The sequence below is a fragment of the Rattus norvegicus genome, chromosome X (genome assembly GCF_021556685.1).
Source record: "Rattus norvegicus strain SHRSP/BbbUtx chromosome X, alternate assembly SHRSP_T2T, whole genome shotgun sequence".
NCBI classification, from domain to species: Eukaryota; Metazoa; Chordata; class Mammalia; order Rodentia; family Muridae; genus Rattus; species Rattus norvegicus.
The window spans coordinates 81862980-81884318 of record NC_141554.1 but is presented as its reverse complement, the minus strand read 5'-3'; the positions used below and the strand labels follow the sequence as shown (position 1 = coordinate 81884318).

General features: G+C 39.4%; 1 protein-coding gene and 1 long non-coding RNA gene across 21 annotated transcripts in view; one reads left to right on the top strand and one right to left on the bottom strand.

Moving 5' to 3' along the window:
* Positions 1–6736, bottom strand: part of LOC134484057 (uncharacterized) — a 166402-nt gene extending 159666 nt beyond the window's left edge. For 11 of the 18 annotated variants that reach the window (XR_015646620.1, XR_015646599.1, XR_015646608.1 and 8 more), the window contains exon 1: positions 6627–6736. This is a non-coding gene — a long non-coding RNA (uncharacterized LOC134484057). Of the gene's footprint in view, positions 1–5358; positions 6008–6362 lie in introns of those variants that run through there. The other 7 variants (XR_015646603.1, XR_015646607.1, XR_015646595.1 and 4 more) reach the window with 4 other exon arrangements.
* A 306-nt stretch (positions 6737–7042) lies between these two features.
* Brwd3 (bromodomain and WD repeat domain containing 3) overlaps positions 7043–21339 on the top strand; it is a 93444-nt gene continuing 79147 nt past the window's right edge. For all 3 annotated transcript variants that reach the window (XM_087599864.1, NM_001447003.1, XM_087599863.1), the window contains 6 exon segments: positions 7043–7284; positions 7418–7476; positions 7681–7710; positions 8110–8169; positions 15572–15722; positions 15906–16004. In XM_087599864.1, the coding sequence (XP_087455990.1) occupies positions 7254–7284; positions 7418–7476; positions 7681–7710; positions 8110–8169; positions 15572–15722; positions 15906–16004 (430 nt within the window). In that variant the 5' untranslated portion in view covers positions 7043–7253.

Genomic DNA, 21339 nt, shown 5'->3' with positions numbered 1-21339 from the left:
AACCACACATGGTATGCACTCACTGATAAGTGGATATTAGCCCCAAAGCTCCAATTTCCCAAGATACAATCCACAGACTACAAAAATCTCAAGAAGGATGACCAAAGTGTGAACAATTCAGTTCTGCTTAAAAGGGGGAACAAAAATATTCATAAGAGGGGATATGGAGACAAAGTTTGGAGCAGAGACTGAAGGAATGGGCATTTAGAGCCTTCCCCCACATGGGTATATAGCCCATATATTTACAGCCACCAAAACTAGATAATATTGATGAAGCTAAGAAGTGCATGCTGACAGGAGCCTGTTATAGCTGTCTCCTGAGAGGCACAGCCAGAGCATGACAAATACAGAGGCGAAAGCTAGCAGTAAACCATTGAACTGAGAACGGGGTCCCAGTTGAAGGAATTAGAGAAAGGTTTGAAGGAGCTGAAGGGGCTTGCAACCCCATAAGAACAACAATACCAACCAACCAGAGCTCCCAGAGACTAAAACACTACCCAAAGTCTATATATGGACTGACCCATGGCTCCAGCTGTATATGTAGCAGAGGATGGCCCTGTTGAGCACCAATGGGAGGAGAAGCCCTTGGTCCTGTCAAGGTTGGACCCCCCCCCCCAGTATAGGGGAATGTCAGGGCAGGGAGGAGTGAAGTGGGGGTTGGGGAGGGTGAACACCTTTATAGAAGAAGGGGGATGGAGGGTGGGATTGGGAACTTATGGAAGGAAAATGGGGAAAGGGAAGAACATTTGGAAGGTAAATTAAAAAGTCCAATAAAAACTAATAACACTAAGACTGAGTAAGAACAAATTCTAGGTAAGGATTCCTTTTTGGTAGCCATTCCCTATCCCACCAAACAAATTTCTCCAACTCTGACAAGACTGAGTAGGCATGCTGCTTTCCACCCTCATAGAAGCAGGGGGAGGGGGGATGGGATAGGAGGTTTCTGAAGGGGAAATAATATCCAATAAATGAAAAAAAAAGAGAAGCAGAATCCTTAAATTAGTTTACTATCAGGGGTTGGAGATTTAGCTCAGCGGTAGAGCGGTTGCCTAGCAAGCGCAAGGCCCTGGGTTCGATCCCCAGCTCCGAAAAAAAAAATTAGTTTACTATCACTGATGAGAATGCTCTGTGAGTAAAACTCTTGCTATACAAGCCTCACCTGAGGGTTTTTTGTTTTTTTATTTTTGAGAAGGTCTTCTCTTGGTAGCCCTTGTTGTCCTGGACCTCACTATGTAGACTAGGTTGGGCTCAAACTTGGGAGATCCACCTGCCTGTGCCTCCTGAGTACTCGGATGAAATTTGCGCAGCCACTGTTTGGCTAAGTGTGATTCTTGGAATCCACAAGTTGGAAAGAGAGGATCTACAATGTAAAATTGTCCTCTGGCCTCTACTTTTTAGTAAATACAAATAAAGAACTGTAATGCATAAGGAATGAATCCTGTAGCTGGGCCTGTTGGTGCAAGCTTCTAATCTCAGCTTCTACAGAGGTAGAAGACTGAAATTCCAAAGCTCTCCCAGGTGTGGTGACACACGCCTGTCTGTCTGCTCAGCACTAAGCAAATGAAGGCAGAAAAAAATTAGAAGTTCAAGGTCACCTTCTGGTATATAGTGGGTTCAAGAGTCAGCCTGGGATAGGTGAGATCCTTTCTGAAACAAAATAAATAAACGAACAAAGATTCCTGATAGTTCAAGGCCTGCCTGAGCAACTTACTGAGTGCTTGTATCAAACAACGAAACAAAAACATAAGTAAAACAAAAGACAGAGCTGTAGACCAATGCTGGAACACTTGCTAAGTATGTGGAAGAGCTTGGATTTAGATTTAACTTCTAGTGCTGAATCAGAAGGAGGTAGGAGACAGAGAACAAAATGTATTCTTTTTCAGGAAATCTGTGTTCCTTTTGCTATCATACTTTGGACTGAAACCATACTGAAAAAGATATTGCTATGGTGTGTGGTAAGCACTTTGTTACTACAGGACATGGAATTTGTATCTTAAAGTGAAACATGCCTGCCTCCTGTAATTCTCCTACTCAGAAGGTAAAGGCAGAGTGAGTGAATGTTTGAGCCTGGCTATACAAGAAGGCTTTGTTTCAAAATATAAAACCAAAATGCAAAAACAGAAACTATGTATCCCTGGATCAGATGATCATAGCCCATATTGGAATTGTTTCAGGTATCCACAGGAGGTGCTGGAATTTACTCCTCATGAATAAGGGACAGAAATATTATGCTGTCTAGATTCTGTTGGTTTCCAGCTGGAAAAATAACTTCCTTTACGACTTTCTTGTAATGTGGCTTCGCTAACAACAGCCTGTTCCTTTTGTTTTTTATTGGGGAAACATCTGCCTTTCACCTTTGTTTTCAAAGTTAGCTTTACTAAACATAGGACTCTTGTGTGGTGCCTTCCTTCTTGGGTTACAATGACTATGCTATCCGATTGCCTCTGGTCTCCATTGTTTTAATAAGACATCATATCTTAATTTTCTTTTATTAGTGATGACGCAGTAGTTTTCTATTTCCAATGTTAGTGGACACTACTAAATGTTTATATTTGTAGTTCACTGAGTTTCCTGTGTGTATGTTAACTTTGAAACAAAGGCTTCTGACATGGTTACAATGTACCTTCAAAATATTTCGTCTCACTTGTCTTTCTAACATTTTCATTAAATGTGTGTTTGTGTGTGTGTGTGTGTGTGTGTGTGTGTGTGTGTGTGTGTGTGTTGGTGAATATAATGCTGCCTATTTTCTGCTGAGAGTTCCCTTCCATTTTTTCTCTTTTGTTTTCATTACTTTTGTTTGTTTTTCGGAGTTCACAATCTCTACTAGCTGTCAACCTTCCTAATGTTGTGGTCCTTTAATACAGTGCTACATGTTGTGGTGACCCCAAACCATAACATTATTTTCTTGCTACTGCATGATCATAACTTTGCTATTGTTACAGATCATAATGTAAATACTTTATATGTAGGCTATGTGTTATGTGACTCCCTCCAAAGGGGTCACAACCCACAAGTGGAGAAGCACTGCTTTAGATCAATAAATAGTTTTCTTGTTCAAACTTATGATTGTTCCTTTAGATGACTTTTAAATTTGAGAAATTGTCTTCTAGTCTAATGAAGAAGTCTACCAACTGAGCCATATCCTTGGCTCATGCAATGTGATTTTAAATATTTATAGTTTATTTTCTTTGCATGTGTACCACCAGCATATACCATGGCACAATTGTTGAAGTCAGAGGCCAATTTACAGGAGTCAGTTCTATCCTACTCTGTGGATCTGAGGATCCAACTCAGGCTGTCAAGTTTTGCTATAGTCTTAATCATTCTGCAATGTGATTTTTAAAAGGACAATTTGTTCAATCCCTGGAACCCACATAAAAGCAGAAAGAGAGAAACAATGTTATAAAGTTGTCCTCTGACAGTCATGTGTACACACATCATGCCCCCCCACATATACACACACATCCAAATATGCATACAATAATGGCAAATAAGATTTATTTAAAAATAAAGATGATAATAAAGTAATGGGTAGTTCAGTGAATTGTATCCCCTCAGAAATATGTTCATATTCTGACCATTGTACCAGTGAGTACCACCTTACTTGGAAATAGGGTTTTTATACATATAATTATGGTATTAGGATGAGGTCATTTTAGATGTAGGGTGGGCCTGAAATTTAATGACTTCTGTCCTTATAACGAAACACATTAAGTGGTAGAGTGCTTGCCCAAAATGTGTGAGACCCTGAGTGGGTCCCAAGAATCATGGATATTCACAATCCAGTAAGTTTGACACAGGGCCCCACATGTACAAAGGTTATCTGAACATGGAGGAAGATAATGGAATTATGCTGTCAACAAACTTAAGAAGGCTAAGGATCCATTAGAAGCTAGAAAAGGTAAAAAAAAAAAAGATTCTTTTACAGAGCAGTTAGAGGGAGCACAGACTCTGCCAGAGGCTTTCTAGCTTTCATGTGTAAGAAAACAACCCACTGCTTTCCTAAACCCTTTGGATTAGAAGTTGTTATGGTAGCCCCAGGAAGCTAATGCAGCTACCAAGTAAACATTTTTACTAACATTTTTTACACTTATGTAGTGTGTTTGTGTGTGGGTGGGAAGTGCATGCCAGGGCAAGAGTGTGGAGGTCAGAGAACAACTTGAGGGAGTCAGTTCTCTCCTTCACCAGGTAGGTTGTGGGGATCGACCTCAGGTTGTCAGGCTTGGCGGCAAGCACCTTTACTGGCTGAGTCACTTGCCAACTCTCGTGGTTTTCTTTTCCTTCTCTCTTTCCTTGTGCTGTTTTCATGTAAGCGAGTTGGTCTCAAAATCATTGTGTAGCCAAAGATGGTCTGAACTCTTAATCCTCCTGCCTCAAATTTTCAAGTGCTAGGATTATAAGACCACACCACAATGTCTGATAACATTTCTCAGTTTTTCTACTGAAGTCCACTTTTTTTCCTGTAACAGATGAAAACTTGCTTCCTTTCCAAATGAAAACTTTGAAAAAATTAAAGACAGTGTGGCTAAGTGGGTAAAGGCACTTGCTGCCAAGCCTGGCAATCTGGATTCAATCCTGGGACCCATATAATGGAGGGAGAAAAGCAGCTCCTAAATGCTGTCTTTTGACCTACATAGACAAGTGCACGCACGCAGAGTTGGGAGAACACAAAAAACACACAGAGGTTAAGCCTGGTGATTGTGTTCTAAATTACTTCAAAATGTTTGATTAATTAGCATTAGTTCTAAAGAATGAATACTTTTTGTGGGAACAGGGACATTTACAAAATTTCCTTCTTACATATTTAGTACAGAAAATTTGTGCTAGTTTATCAGTTCCTTAATTATCATCTCCAAAATTTACCCCTACTGACTGGCTTTGTGGAAATGGATTTGGGCTTTAAGTATTTTTCCTTTTGTCAGTTTGCTTTATCAATAGAGGATACTATAATCAAAGCAGGACATTTTGCTTGCTGAAGTTTCTGAAGTATGCATTCAGTAGTCTGTGCCTGAAACTAATGGAGTGCTCCTTCCCAGTCTCCTTATCTCTCTAGGAAGGGTCTCACTGTTTCTCATGCTAGCTTTAAATTAGCTATGTATCCCAGTGTAGTTTTGAACTAAGGACACTTCTGCCTCAGCCTTCCTAATGTTTGGATTATAGGTATATCAGACCACAGAAGGTTAATCTCTATTTTCTTTATTCCTAAGCCCTTATCACTTCCAATTATGGTCAATATAATTATTTACCTTGAGGTCAGGAGACTCTGCCCCTTCATATACACAATAAATAAATAAATAAATAAATAAATAAATAAATAAATAAATAAATAAAATAATTCTTTACAAAGTAACTTCTTACCTTAAATTTCTGTAAATGTGTGGAGTTTTCTCTCTTAATTGCATCCAAATTTGCAGTTTAGTGATCAATGGAATAATTATGTCACATGTCTTTTGAATACAACACAGATATATTCTCACATGACTTCTACAAAAATGTGTTTGTAAACATGGCGGATATTATTTATTCTTATCATTTACACATAAAAATACAATAGAATGTAAGTGCTCTTAATTCATATAGTAGTCATTTTTAATATTGCTGTGATAAAGAAAAATATAAACTATCTCCTAGGTCACTGTAAGGATTAAATAAGTTACAGCAGGTAAAATATGTGTTTAAATGATTTACAGCAGGTAAATAAAAGAAATGGGCAGAAAGAGTTACTAAGGATATGCTAAGTTTATGCTTACTTAATTGAATTCTATGCCCAATGTGGTAATGGCTAAGCTCCCTGAATCAGAAAATTATACTCCCACTATAGCCACACAGTTAGGTGAACCTTCAAATTTGAGTGTTTCAACGAAAGTAATGTATACAATTCAAATAGTATTTGTTTTCCCATCAGGTGTTGCCTCTGTGAATTCTGTTCACAGTAACATCCTGAGAACAGGATGTTAAGAGAAATTGGGGAAGTGAACCAGTTTACTCAAACTGTCAATTATTATACAAATCCTTCGATCACTGAAGATTTACCTACCCCAAACAGCAGGCCAGCGCTCTGCTAAGAGTTAAAGTTATACATTAAAACAATTGTAGCCTCAAAACATTGGAAAAAGACTTAGTAAAGTGGAATGGTGACTCATGTCTGCCACGTGAACAGCAGGGAAGCTGAGGCAGGAGGATTGACACAGGGAATGCCAGGAGAGCCTTGGATAAATAGTGAACATAGTGCAAGCATGACAGAGAATAACACTTCAAAGACAAAACCAACCAAACTATCATTTCTATCCAAATTTCACAATAGTTAAAAACTTTAAAAATGTTTTGGTAGAATTTCAAAACAGAGTTCCAACTTATCTTACAGGAATGGAGAAGATACCGCTTGTTGATCATTTCAGAAGGGGGAAAAGGCCTCGTGGTTAAAGTGCAAACTTCTCGTTCAATATTTATCAGAATCAAGGGGATACTTTAAGTAGTTTTCTAGAAGAATATTATTCCCTTGCTCCAGCTATCAGGTAAGCACAGCACTTTCATTTGGTATACTGTTCCTCCTTTGGCAACAAAACCTTTTAGTAGCTAGCGACTTTTTTTTGGGGGGGGGGAGGGTAGAAAAAGAACAAACAAACCAAATCCTTTCGGTGACCCAAGGTAAGCTAGGTCAAGTCAGTCTCTCACAAGTTTCTATGGACCAGGTCTGGAGAAAGGTTCCTTCACCGGAAAGGGTACGATTGCCCTTACAGGAAGGGTAAGCAACTCGGGAGCTCTGGGACGCCAACGCCACCACAGAGTTTGACAAAGGTTGCCAGAGCGTCTGCCTGCGTTTAGAACCTCTTCCTTGTTCTCTGGGCAGTAACTAGGCAACCCCAGGCCGGCTTAAGCGGCTGGAACTAGGCGGCCGCCTTAGTGCCTCTGGCGGCCAGCCTGGAGCTCTGCAAGCTGCTCCCTCCTCTCCTCCCTCCCCCCTCTTTCTATGACTCCACCCCTTTTCCCCCGCCCACCCCTCCGCGACTTCAGCTCCTCCCTCTCCTTCTCTCTTGCTCTCCTTCCTCCTCCGCCTCCTCAGCTCTTGGGCTAGAATATCTATGGGTCGAAACGTGATGCGATGAATCCGAGAGAGACCGAAACTGGGACGAAGAGTGCGGCGGAAGCGGCGGGACTCCCAAGCATGGGGGCTTCACCACAATAGAGGCAGCGCCCCCACCCGCCCCCGCCAGCCCTCCGGAGCGAAGCCCCCAAACCCCCTCGGGAAAAGGATGGCGGCGGCACCTACCCAGATCGAAGCCGGTGGGTAGCTGAGCCGGGGGCTAAAGGGATAGGGGATTTGTGCGACTGCTGTCAGAATTTTTTTTTTAAAGCTTGTATCTCTCTTCCTTGCCTCTCTCTCTACGTCTCCCCCCACCCCCCACCCCTTCTTTAGAGCTGTATTACCTGATCGCAAGGTTCTTGCAGTCCGGACCCTGTAACAAATCCGCTCAGGTGAGAGGGGAAAAGGATATCTGGGAGTGTTGGGGAATGGTCCCATTGGGGAAATTGAGGCACCGGGTAAGCAGTGCAGTTGGAGGGTGAGGGAAAGGCCGGCCGCGATTACTCCTACAGTCAGCGGCTGTGTTGGAAGTGGGGAGGGAGGAATGGGTTGGCGCCCCAATCTGTTCCTCACATCTGTGTGTCCCTCTTCCCCAGGTGCTAGTGCAAGAGCTCGAAGAGCATCAGGTATGGACCCCCTTTGGGAAGAGGTGGGGAGGGCTGGGGAGAACCTGGAGGAAGGGTAAGGTAGGTCAGGGGCCGAGGACAGGGGCCGGGAGAGAGCCTTCGAGCTGGACAGTTGGGACTGTTGTCACTTGGGGTGAACCGGGCTCTTTGCTTAGAAGGGGCGGACAACGCAGGGGTCTAAACTCGCTGCCTTTTATTCCTGCGGGAGGTGTTTTTTCAGGATTTCCTTTCCTTTGGCCTGCCCCCCACCCCCCACCCCGGACACGGCGGCAGTAGCTGTTGGGACTGGAGAAATTAAAATGCTAAAGGGTCCAGGACTAGACTCCAGGCTGGGTGCTGCTGATGGGGACCAGAGGCTTTTCCTTCACACCCCCCCCTTTCTTTTCCTCCGGCCCCCAGCTGATTCCGCGCCGCTTAGACTGGGAAGGGAAAGAGCACCGAAGAAGCTTCGAGGATCTGGTTAGTAAACTTTTCGTTTCAACTTAGCCCAACTCTTTATCCACTCCCTCCCCACCTTGTGCCCCCAACCCGCCCCTGGCCCTTCAGCCCTCAGAGCTCCCCGAGCCTGCTGTTCGGTGTTCGAAGGACTGCCCCTTCCCCCTCCCAGCGTGTCGGAAAGGGTACCTTGCCCTCCTCTAGCCTTGCTTATTTTCACCCCAAAACTTTGAAGAATGTGAGTTGGTTTTCAGAGGTGCTGTGTTGTGCATTATGACTGTGTTACAAACATCGGAGAAGGCCCATTGTAGGGGAATAAGGGACAGAAACCAGGGGGTTATCTTGGGGCACGTACCAAGGACTGACGCTGGCCAATGACAGCGTTGGTAACAGCCCGGAGTTCCGGATTAGTGGAAGAAAACTGGTTTCTGGTTGGTCCTGGCTTGAAATACGGGAACTGAGGCCAGGCTTGGGTGTTTTTTTTTTTTTTTTTTTTTCCTAGCTCTCTCTCTTTTTCTCCTTTTTCTTTCTTTCTTTTTTTTTCTTTTTAGAGGGGAGGGGAAAAGGGACTCAGAAGGGGAACTGACTCGTAAGTGAGGAAAACTACACAAATAAAAATACTAAGGACTACTGAGTGAATTCCAAGATTTACTGTCTTTAGATAATGGACTACTGAATAAAAACATTGTTGTATATTTCCAATCTTAGAAAATAGCTAGTTAATTAAGTAAATTGCATTTGTAAAAATACATTTTCACTAAATAAGAACTATGTATTATGACCTTTTGGGAATAGGTGAACAGGATTTGGGGATTAAGAGACAACAATGGGCATTTTTTAAAGAATATACTTTGGTTAAGGACCAAAGCTTTTGGATTGCAATGCAAGTGCATGTTTTGCTCTGCACTGAGACAAAAAGATGATCTTTTATATGTGGGAAAAGAGATTCTAGTATTAGCCACAAATATGAAATTATAATAAAAAGGAGTGATAATAAAACCTAAATTCAACTCCTTTCTTACAAATAAGATCCAAATGAGGAAAAGCACACAAAGTGGAGAGAAAGTTGGAAGAATAGTAGAATAACGTAGACTAAATAAAAAGAAAATTATTGGAAGTTTGCTTGTAAATAGTAAACAGTTAAATTGCTGTAATATTCATTTTGAAAAGTTTTTGTATGATATTACAAGAGTAAAGCCACTTTAAGTGTTACAGAATCTACTGACTTTTTCCTAATGCCTTGTTAAAAAAAAATAGGTTTAATTATAATAAGAGTGAATGCCACAACCAGTATTGTTAATGGTAATTTCTCAGAGAGTTACTAATAATTTTTGAACACGTTGTTACTACCTTTAATTTTCAGCCCAAAGTTTTGTTGTTCTTTCTGTTGTTAGATATGTCCTACTTGTACCACAGAAGGCAAATTCGAAGTGTTCACTAGTACATGTTTTAGCCTCGAATTACTGATACATGTTTGAAAATAGTTTTAATATCCAGGTGTATGGGCAATGCTTTTGTTTACTTTTTCCCTTTTTCAGTTTATATATGCATGTGCAGGTACATCATTTCTAAAAACTTGATAGGAAATTGAGTAATTAACAATTGTCTCAAGTTGGGGATTTAGCTCAGTGGTAGAGCGCTTGCTAGGGCCCTGGGTTCCGTCCCCAGCTCCGGAAAAAAAACAAAAAACAAAAAACAATTGTCTCCTCACCACACAGTTCAAAAGGCGGTTTACTAGTCATTTTCTTAAACAGTAAAGGCAAATCTTTACACAATTATAATCAGTGTCCATTTTTTTACTTTATATTTTTCTGACAATACTTTGGCATGACTAGTGTTCTTTGAATAGCCATCATGGTAATGGTAAGAAAAAGAATTAGTTGTGTTTTAGGTATGATTTGTCTTCAATTTCCAGTTCATTTGAGTTACTTTTACCTTTTCAGTAATATTTTTGCGTAATTACATGGTCTTTTTCTGCTGCCTTCTTTTCCAAAAGGCTCCTGGACTTACAGATGTCTGAATCAGGTCAAAGTAGCTCATCAGTTGTCTAGCTTTTGCCACATATTGAAGATCCGTCTTCAGAAGTTTGTCCTGAGGTCTAATGCCAACAACATCTAGTGACAGTGTGATGCTTTATAGTTTTAAAATCATTTAAAATGGTTTTAATATGTAATAATAGTCTTGAGTTGATTTAAATAGACTTTTGTTTATTAGTAGTAAGGCTGACTGAATCCTTAACAGTTATTTTTTTAAGTATTGTTAATACACTTGTCCGTTTCTATGGACTTGATTGTGCTCTCCTGTAGTTTTTGTTTTGTTACTATGTTTGAGTCACAGTCACATACTTTTGTGTAGTCTGACCTGGAGCTCATTCTGTACTCCAGACTTGCCTCAAGCTTGAAGCAACCTCCTGCTTCAGCCTGAGAAATGCTGGGATTATAGGTATGATCTATGATATGGTTACTCATTCATTCATTCATTCATTCATTCATTCATTCATTGAGTTAGTAGTATTATACAAGGTTTTATAATTTAGCCAAGGCTGACTTAGACTTTGTAATTTTCCGTGTAGAATTTGTGATTCTCTGGTAGCTTCAAACTCAAGTGTTACTCATTTCCCAGCCTTCTTAGCAGGCATATGCCACCATGTGCTTGGCTCCATTTTCACACAGTGTACTCTTGCTTTTTCACGTAACTTTTTATATTAGGTACTTTTTTCTTCTTTCTCTGTGTCTCCCTTGTTGACATTTTTCACCCATGGAATTGAAAGCACTAGTTAGCAATTGTATTACAATAACATGGGTTATATTACCCTTGCTGAACAAGCAAGATATATGTGCCAATATTAAAATAATTTTATCAAAGTTCCTATGTTGAAAAGATAGTATATGATCATTATTGTCTTTCAAAAGAGTATTGCATTTCTGAAGATACTTTTTATCATTCTAAGAGTCTTTTTACAAAATACTGAAGCTTTAGAATGTTTTTGGCCGTATTGTAGATTGAAACCATGTGTCTCATACCTATAAGGTAATTACTATGGCTGAGCCTCAGCCTTAGCCCCTTTAAGAGTGTTTTCATATTGTCATTTGATTCATAACAACTACTTTAAAACAGTGTATTAGCATTCCAGACATACCTGTATTCTTTTCTTACCTGACCTAGCTTTTGTCTAATTGCTAACAATAGTTTAAATTAGCTACTTGAATAGCAGACACATGTTTGAGTGCTGGTAGCATAGTTATTGCCTGTGTAAGTGTGGACACAATTTAGACAGGTGTGAATTAAAAACTGTACCGTGACCCACAGTCATCGTTAGGAAGAACAGAATGAAGCATATGAAACCTAAAACATGGGCTCCTCAAACTCAATGCACTGCAGTGTCATGACACTAAAGATACTAAGGCAAAGTAGGCGGTCTCTGAAAACTGGTACTATTGACTTTACTAGAGTCATTTACCTAGATTTGATTGTAGGAAACGTCAATTCAGTGACTAAGAGTGTTCAGGTGGTTTCTTTGAAAATTCTGGAAAAAGACTGGTATACAGTACAAGGAAGCTGATATTGTAAGTTAAGAGAATAGATGACAAGGAGGTAGGAATTTAGATTTCACGAATTCCACTTACAAAATGTTGTCTTGAGGTCATTTTACCCCATACATATGAATTTCTGAAGTGTGTGGGGTGGGAGGAATATGTTTGTGAATATGCCTGTGTGTATCTAAATTAATGTGTTTTCTGTACATGTGGAGGCCAGGGGTTGAAGGAGTATTTTCTTCAGTTGCTTTGTGCTTTTTTTTTTCTTAGCACCACAGTAAAATTTAGTGTATTTATATTTTTAGGACTGATCATTTGGTATTAGATAACCAATTGATGTGCTCTTCCCTGGGGAAGACTATTCTCCCATTTTCATCATTCTTTATTATTTGAAATAGAATCTCTTTTACACATTTTGATAATTTCATACATGTAAAAATGTTGTAATGGTAATAACCACTGGATACCCTTATTATTTGAGACAGTATTTCTCATTGAATCTAATTGTTTCAGTACACTGGCTGGTCAGCAAACCTCAGGGATCCTCATGTACCTATGTCCTTAAGGCTAGGACCCATGGGTTGCTTTGCACATGGCTGCTGCTGATCCTGACCCAGGTGCTCGTGGTTGTGCAGCCAGCTTTTTACCCACTGAGCCGTTTCCCAGCCTGCCTGAAATCTTCTTTCCTCATGTTTTTCACATGACTGGTAGAAAATAATTTGTGTGTTTGGTTTTTTTTTAACAGTAACTGTTTACTGATTGCTTAGTAACCTTTTTGGTAACAAATGGAAATTTAAAGGCAATTTATAGTTTCATGTACATTTAGGAACACTGTGTTTCTGCGTACACACACAAAGAGTTTATTTAATCTGTCAGCTGATGATGTCGCTCCTTTCAGTGTATCTTCTTTGTTGAGCAACTTCTAGAAGACAGATGTACCCTCTGAACTTTTCTTGATTTTTATCTAGCCCTTTTAGCAGTCTTCCTCCCCTCCCCTCCCCCTCCCACTCCTGTTTTCTTTGTTGTTTTTAGGCAGTGTTTCTTTGTGCTGGAACTTGCTCTGTGGACCAGACCAGACTGGCCTGGAACTCACCAAGATCTGCCTGCCTCTGCATTTGGAGTGCTGGGATTAAAGGTTTAGGCAACCACGTGTTCAGCCACTTTAAGCTCTTCTTGAAGTGGTACAACCTAGAGAATGCTTGAACCTAGGAGGGTTGTTTGAGGTTTCTTTTTCCTGGGGAAATCTTTAAACCAGTAGAAAGAAAAGGAAAGGCGATTAATACTGATTAACTTTCAGAAAACAGAGTTGTAGGGAATCTGAACTTCTGGCAGGTCAATCTGCCTCCTATAGCCAGACATGGTGGCAGCACTTTTAATCCCAGCACTTGGGGATGGGGGTAGGGGGTGGGCAGCGTTTCTTTGTAGACAGGTGGATCTGGTCTACAAAGCAAGTTCCAGGACAGCCAGGGTTGTTACACAGAGAAGCCCAGTCTGGAAAAACAAACAAAAAGTGTTCTGACTAAAGAAGGACCTGCTGCTGCTTCTGTTTCAGCACTCTTCACCCCTTTTATATTCAGTAATATATTTTGCATGATTGTCTGAAAACCAGACACTTTTGTTTCTATAAAGTTACTAAAAGATTTAAGATGTGAGTTTTTGATTCAATCCTGACTTTTAAATAAATATAACACTTATTTATGAGACACAGTTCTCACCTCTAGGGGAAATACTTTATTTTTGCTTGTTTTTTAGCATCATTTTAGTGTTTTTCTCTTCAACCAAAGAGGAGAAATTTTATTGTCAGGCAATAACTTTGAAATATTAACCTTAATAGAATTGCTTTATCTTCCTAGAATTTTGAATAAAGATATTTTAATTCTTTAATTTTGTTATACTAATCAAACAGAAATCACTCTGAGAATATGAGATCTTCTAGGAGCAGTTATTATATTGATTTTAGTTAGACTTTATATATATCCTTACTCATTTATTCATTGACTGATTTATTCAGTATTTATCTGCTCATAGTTTATGCTGGGCATTTTTCTGAGTGATAGGAATAGGGCAACAAACAAACCATACAGAGCATTTTATATATATGAGTGTTTTCTTTGCATGTTTTTCTGTGCAGGACATGTGTGTTCCTGGTACCTGAGAAGGCTTGGAAGAGGGCATTTAATCCCCTGAAACTAGGGTTGCAGGTGATTTTGTTAGCCACCATGTGGGTACTGGGAATTGAGCCCAGGTCCTCTGGAAGAGCAGGCAGTACTTACTTTTAACTGCTGAGCATCTCTCTTAGCATAGCCATTTCTCTAGCTCCTGGTGATGTTTTGCTTTTAACCCCAGAATGAGGGAGGTAGAGGCAGGTGGATGTCTGTGAGGCCAGCCTAATCAACATAGAGATTTCAAGATTGGCCAAGGATACACAGAGAAACCCTTGAAAACAAAAAGAAAGACAAGACAAGAAAGAGCCTACGTTACCAGGACCTTTGACTTTAGGACTTTGTTGTCTATAATATGGTTTGCATAAGAACATGACTTAGATTATCCCTTTTAAAGAAACTAACTTTGTACAGGGAAAACAATTCTGCTTTACTGTACACATATGTGTAATGTTAATACTAAGGGGACAATATGGTAAGTGGTTAGTTGGTATAAGATTTTTTTTTATTCTTTAATCTTTTTATGCAGTCCAGACTTTATCCCCCTCCTCGTCCACCCTCTCACTATTCCATACATCCCACACCTCCTCTCCTTCCCACCTTCCCACCCCCACCCCACCAGACCTTCCTATTCTTTGGGGCCTCAAGTCTTTTGAGGGTTAGGTGAATCTTCTCGGACTGAATCCAGACCCAGCAGTCCTCTGCCATATATGTGTTGGGATCCTTGAGAGAATTTTTCCCTTTGAGTTTGTTTTTCTTCTGAGAAAGAGCCTTACTTTGTAGCTCAGGCTAGTCTGAAGCTCAGGTTGGCCTGCAACACCAAATGGTATGTGGTGCTTGTTGGGTTTAAGCTACTGGTGATTCTGTTGCTTCAGTCTCTAAGTCCTGGAATTTTAGGCATGTGACACCTTCCTGTGTTCTGGTAGCTCAAATTCTTCTCTTTTCTTTGAGACAAGATCTGACTATGTGTCCTTAGCTGGCCTCAACTCAAAAGGACAGACATCTGCCTGCCTCTATCTCAGATTTTTTTAACCAGTTAATTCTCAGCACTGAGTAAATGAAATCAGAGAGTTTACTTTATCACTTGCTTTTTTTATTGGCATCATCAGGTTGTCTGTTTTGAACCACATTTTATATAAAATTCAGGTATGATTTAGTAAAGGTATGTAGAATAGAGGCCTGTGCTGTGTACCCGCTATGACAAGATTTAAATATGCTGTGCTTGCTTTCTGTCTCTTTCTTTTTTAACACTTATTTTTATTATTTTTAACTGTCTGTATATGTGTGTGCCTTAAACACAGAGGAGGTGACAGGTTTCTGGTACTACAGGCAGTTGTAAAATACCTGATAGGGGACCTAAAGTTGGACCCTCTGCAAATATATTATGTGCTGACCTATCATTCCAGCCAGTTGTGTCTGTTAACACTGGTTCAAGTATTAATTAAATATGTACATTTTAATTTCCTTTTTTTTTTGAGACAGGGTTTCTCTGTGTAGCCTTGACTGTCTTGGAACTTACTCTATAAGTCAGACTAGCCTTGAACTCACAGAGATCTGCCTCTGCCTCTTGAGTGCTGGGATTAAAAGCATATCCTACTACTTCCAAGCAGTTTATTCAATTTTAATTTTCTTAATTTAATATCATAAAATACGTTTGATTTATGGTGAGATAAGTTGGTACATTAAGACTAATTCTGGTTTTTCCTGTGTTCCATTTATTCTATTTAGGTGGCAGCCAATGCACACATTCCTCCAGACTACCTCCTTAAAATTTGTGAGAGGATTGGCCCTTTATTAGATAAGGAGATCCCTCAGAGTGTTCCTGGGGTACAGACATTACTAGGTGTTGGTCGGCAGTCTCTGTTACGGGATGCAAAAGGTAAGATCTTTTAAATGAACATTCACATGCTTTTAGAAATACTCACTTTGTTTTAGTTTTATTGTTGATTTTTAATAATTTTCTAAGTCTATAAGTAAATTTGTAAAGGCGTAAAATACAGTTCTTTTGTGTCAAGTACTAGAAAATCCTTTTTCCTTGAGTAACTTTTGTTTTTTTCTGTAGACTGTAAGAATACACTATGGAATGGGTCTGCTTTTGCAGCTCTACACAGAGGCAGACCTCCAGAACTACCTGTAAATTATGTGAAACCTCCAAATGTGGGTAAGTAATATCATTCAACTTAGAAGCATATTCTTGATTCATTCTTGGACTCATTTCATGGCCAAAAGTAGGCACTGGAATTGAATTTGAAGTATAAATGCACTGTTTACATTGTTAAATGTTTTGAAGATTGATTTTTGTGTATGTGTGTATATGTACCTCTTGTGCATGTATATACTGTATATACTACTGTATACATTTAAGGGCCATAGGCAGGCCCAAAAAAGAGTGTGGGATTCTGTCAAGGATGAGCTACAAGCATTTGGAAGCCACCCAAAATGCGTGTTGGGAACTGATTTAGGGTCTTCTGGAAGATCACTCTTTAACCACTGAGTTGTTGTTTCTCTAGCCTCTCTAGCCTAGTTCTTAATGGGACAATATACTTTTAAAATGACATTTATTGGGGTTGGGGATTTAGCTCAGTGGTAGAGCGCTTGCCTAGGAAGCGCAAGGCCCTGGGTTTGGTCCCCAGCTCCAAAAAAAAAAAAAGACATTTATTTATTTATTTAGTGTGGTGTATGTATACGTGTGTGTATACATGCAACTGCACAAGTTTGGAGGTCAGAATACAACTTGGAGCCTTTTTTTTCTCTACCATCAGGATTTCAGGAATCACACTCCGGTCAGCAGGTTTGGCTTCAGGTGTCTTTACACACTGAGCAATCTCATGGGCCTCAGGGCTATATTTTTTTTCAAGTGTTTTTCAACTTAAAGCAAGTTTCAGCCTCATTTTGTAAAAGATGATCTATTGGGTTTCATTTCTTCCTTAGCAGAAACTTGGTTCCTTTTTGAGCCAAGATCTCATGTAGTTTCTGCTGGCCTCCAATCCACTGTAGTGGGGGCTGATCCTGAACGCCTGATGATTTCTGCTCCCACTTCACAAATACTGGGATTGTAGTACTTTAGTACCACACCCTGCCTCAGGAACATTTTCGAACATAGAGTACAAGGAGTTTAAGCCATATGGTTTTCTATTTCCATGTCTCTGTATTGAGTTTCTGTAAATCTTTATAGAGAACTGCTTAAAGGTAGATTTCAGAAGGAAAGAAATATATGTCCTGTTTATATTTCATTGCCAAGTTTATAATTATGGTATGTATTTTATATCAGTCATCATTCTATTTATTTTTTGTTGTTCTGTGATACAGTTTTCCGGTTTCCCATACTGGATTGGAATTCAGTGCTTAACCAGGCAGTCTTCTAACTTGCTGCTTGAGTCTCAGAATTACAGGCATGGACCACTACACCTTGATCTATTTTTTTTAAGACAAAATATCACCATTCCTAGTTCTAATTTGCTGAAATTCACTTGTCCCTAGTTATTCTCTCGCCAAATAATTTTGCAGAATTACTAGTTACTAATGGCTACCAAGATGATAGATCTAGTAGTTCTAAACCATTTTGATTAACGCTAACCTTTCCAAAGTGCTTATAAAACCAAGGTGCAGAAATGTCGTTCTGCTTCCATAAAAAATATATTTTTTTTCTGTAATTCCTAGTGCTGCTTTCACACTGTGCCCTCAATTTTGAATGGAAAACTTTCAAATCAAAAGCTAAGAACCCTTTTTTGTTGTTGGCTCTTCTTAAACATGTTTTGACACAAAGTCTCACTCTGTATCCCTGACTGGCCTCCTACTCAGGGATAACAGAGATTGGCCTGCCTCTCCCTTCCCAGTACTGGGATTAAAAGTGTTTACCAGCTTGTTGATGGCTTGTTGACTTTTTTCAGTCCAGGACACATGCTCAGGGTGGCCTCATGGTAATCTTTTGTTTCTACCTTCCAAATGTTGAGTCTACAGACATATGCCTGGTTTATGAAAAAAGTTCTCAAAAGGTGTAAGTTAATAGAACTTATTAACCTTTGGAGGCTAAATAAATTGAGGGTAGAGATTATTTTAAAGGATTAAACATAAAGCTTAGTAAGAGAAACTCGATACTTAAGAGTACATTGCTACATTGCTAACAGTACTCATTTAGAGCCTTCATGTTACTTGGTTAGGTCTTATTGGATTTGTTTTGCTAATACTTTTTTGTTTTACTTTGTCAGGGATAGTTTATAAACCAGAATTTTTATTTATACTTTATTGACTTGAGGAAGGTTTTTTCCCCTGATGAATTTATTTACTTTCAAAAATATATATAGCTCACAGAGATCCTCCTACTTCTCCATTCAGAGTGCTAGGATTGAAGGTATGTGACACTGTGCCAGGCTTTAAATTCCTTCTTCAATTAAGTTTAGCCAGTGGTTGTGGTGGTGGTGCCTGCCTCTAATCCCAGTAGTTAAGGGGCAGAGGCAGGAAGATCTCTGAGTTTGAGGCCAGCCTGATTTATAGAGCATGTTCCAGGACAGCCAGGGGTACACAAGACTCCTGTCTTGAAAAGCCAAAAAGAGTTTAAGTTAGCTAAGTAATTTTTATACACCCATGGCATCACGGCACTTTGTTCTAATTCTCTCTCCTTCACTGTTCGTTCTCCTTTCACATTCTCCTACTCTTGCTGGTAGCCACCTTTTCAAAAGTCATTTTTCCCGTTTCATTTTATTTACTTATTTAGAGACAGGTTCTCACTATATAGCTCTGATGAGTGGCCTGAAAGTCCCTATGTAGACAGAGATCCCACCTGCCTCTGCTTCTCAGGTGTTGGGATTAAAGGCAAGTGCCACTAAGCCTAGGCCAGTAGGTCAGTCGATCAGTGGGTGGTCTGTCTCTCTCCCTCCACCTCCCTTCCTCCCTCCCTTCCTCCCTCCCTCCCCCCTTCCTTTCTTCCTTCCTTCCTTATTTCCTTTATTTAACGAAATGAAAATCTTATTGTGTAGCGTAGGCTAGCCCTCAATTTCCTGCCCTCTTTAGCATCCCTAGTGGGAGAATTACTGGAATGTGTCATAATTGACTGGCTCTTCTTTTTTTTTGGATCAAAAAAAAGTTTATTCTGAATATTTAATTTAAAAAAATCCATACCTAGGGGTTGGGGATTTAGCTCAGTGGTAGAGCGCTTGCCTAGGAAGTGCAAGGCCCTGGGTTCGATCCCCAGCTCCGAAAAAAAGAACCAAAAAAAAAAATCCATACCTATAAGGTGTGCTACAGAATTCCAGATGATAATTCGTATAGATGGCTGGCTCTTCTTAACTTTCTTTCTTCCTTTCTGTGCTCTTGATGTTTCGTGTATTATAGGGAACTGTTCCACCTCTAAGCTGCAGACTTGACACTCATTCAGTTTTTGAGAAATAATATTTTCTGGCCCAGGTTGGATTTAAACTCACTGTGGCCCTTCTTCTGCTTGAGTGTTGAGATTACAATGTTGTGATTACAGATGTGTATTTGAACTGGGTATATATTTTTTTCAGGATTACAGGGCGTTTGGTACTCTTAATAATTGCTTAGTAATTACAGAATTGTTGTTATACCTTTTAAAATCTGAAAATCTGCCCTGAATTTGGAGAAGAGTTTAGACACAATTGAATTTTCACATAGAACGTACTAGTCAAGTTTAAGAGTTTTAAAGAAGCTCTAGATTAGCCAGGGCTCTATGAGACTGTCTCAAAAAGAAAAAAAAGAAGTACAGATTCTAAATATTTCTATGGAATATATCTGAGAAACTGGGTTATAGCTTCTCTTTTGCAGCATAGAAACCCAAACAAATTCCAGGGAAGTCATAATTGGCCAAAGTTTGTTCCTATCTTGTTTTATTTTACCATGCCATGTTTGCATGTTTGTGGTCAGCAACTACTACTACTACTTCTACTACTACTACTGCTACTACTACTACTACTACTACTATTTCAAATACACTTACGGAGCTGCTGCAAAATAGATAATTAGCTATATTGCTTTTTTTTTGAGACAGGGTTTCTCTGTGTAGCCCTGACAGTCCTGGAACTGTACATAGACCAGGCTGGCCTCTGCCTCCCAAGTGCTGAGATTAAAGATGTGTGCCATATGGCCAGCCATATTACTACTTTTTAGAATATGTTTATCTATCAATCAGTCATCTATCTTCTGTTTATTTTCTAATGTGGGAATGAAGCTAGGACCTCGTACATATTAGTTAAACTCTCTGCCAGTAAGCTATGTCAGAAGCTATCTTTTATATTTTGATTCTGAGACACTGTTTTGCTCCAGACTGGGCTGGCCTAATAGCTTGCTGCCTTCTCCTGCCTAGACTGTCTATGTAGGTGGTATCATAGCCCAGATTTGGTAAAAGGCCTGGCTATTTTTAAAGTCAAACATCTTAAGGTACAATTATGCATAATAAAATTCTCCCTTTTAAGCTGACTAGTATACTGAATTTTGATAAATGTGTACATTAGTGTTACTTCGAGAATAATAAAGGATATAATGTTTCCATCACTTTCTAAATATGTGTCTCACAAACCCTGAATTCCAATAATCATCTCTTCTGTGATTATATCTTTGCTTTATTTAGAATGTCATTTGAATTAAAGCACATTGCATTCAGCTTTTTGTGTGTATCTTTTTTTCTTTGATCCTTGTTTCTTTCATTCTTTCTCTGTTTCTGTTTTTCTTTTTCTTTTGAGACAAGGTCTTACAATGTAGGTCTGCATGCCCCGGTGGAACTTACTGTGTAGACCAAGTTTGTCTTGTTTTGTGTTTCCCTACTATGGGCTTGACCTTGAGTTCACAAAAATCAGCCTGCCTTTGACTTTCAAATGCTGGGGTAAAGGTGTACACCACCACCACCACCACCCCACTAAGCCTACGTACAGATCTGTTTTTTCAGGCAAGGTCTTGCTATATAGCTCTGACTCACCTAGAAATTTCTGTGGAAACCAGGTTGGCCTTGAATTTCACTGATCCTCCTGACTAACTCCCAACTACTGGGGTTTATCAGATTCCTTTTAAATGAATGTTTTATGAGACTTAAGTCATTTCATATGAGCAGCATTCCTTTTTATTACCCAGTAGTATTGTATTGTACTGATACATTAGATTCTGTTTGTTTAGGTCCATCTGCTGGTGGACATTTGGATTATTTCCAAATTTTGGCTATTAGGAATAAAGCCACTTTAAATGTTTTCATATGGAAATATTTGTGCACATGGTTTCATTTTGGGAGGTAAATACGAAATAGAATTGGTGACTTGAATGCTAAGTACAAACTTACAAGAAACTGTAGAACACTTTCAAAAGAGATAGTCCTGATGCAGTTGCTTTATATCTTCATTGGTTTTGTGTATGATTGGGTAATATCTTTTTATGTGCATATTTGCCAGTATTTTTTTGCCTTCTTTATAATCCTTTGCTCATTGTAAAAATGATTAGCCTTTCTCTTAATGAGTTCTTTATAATTTGGCTATGATTTTTTTCATATTTTGGAC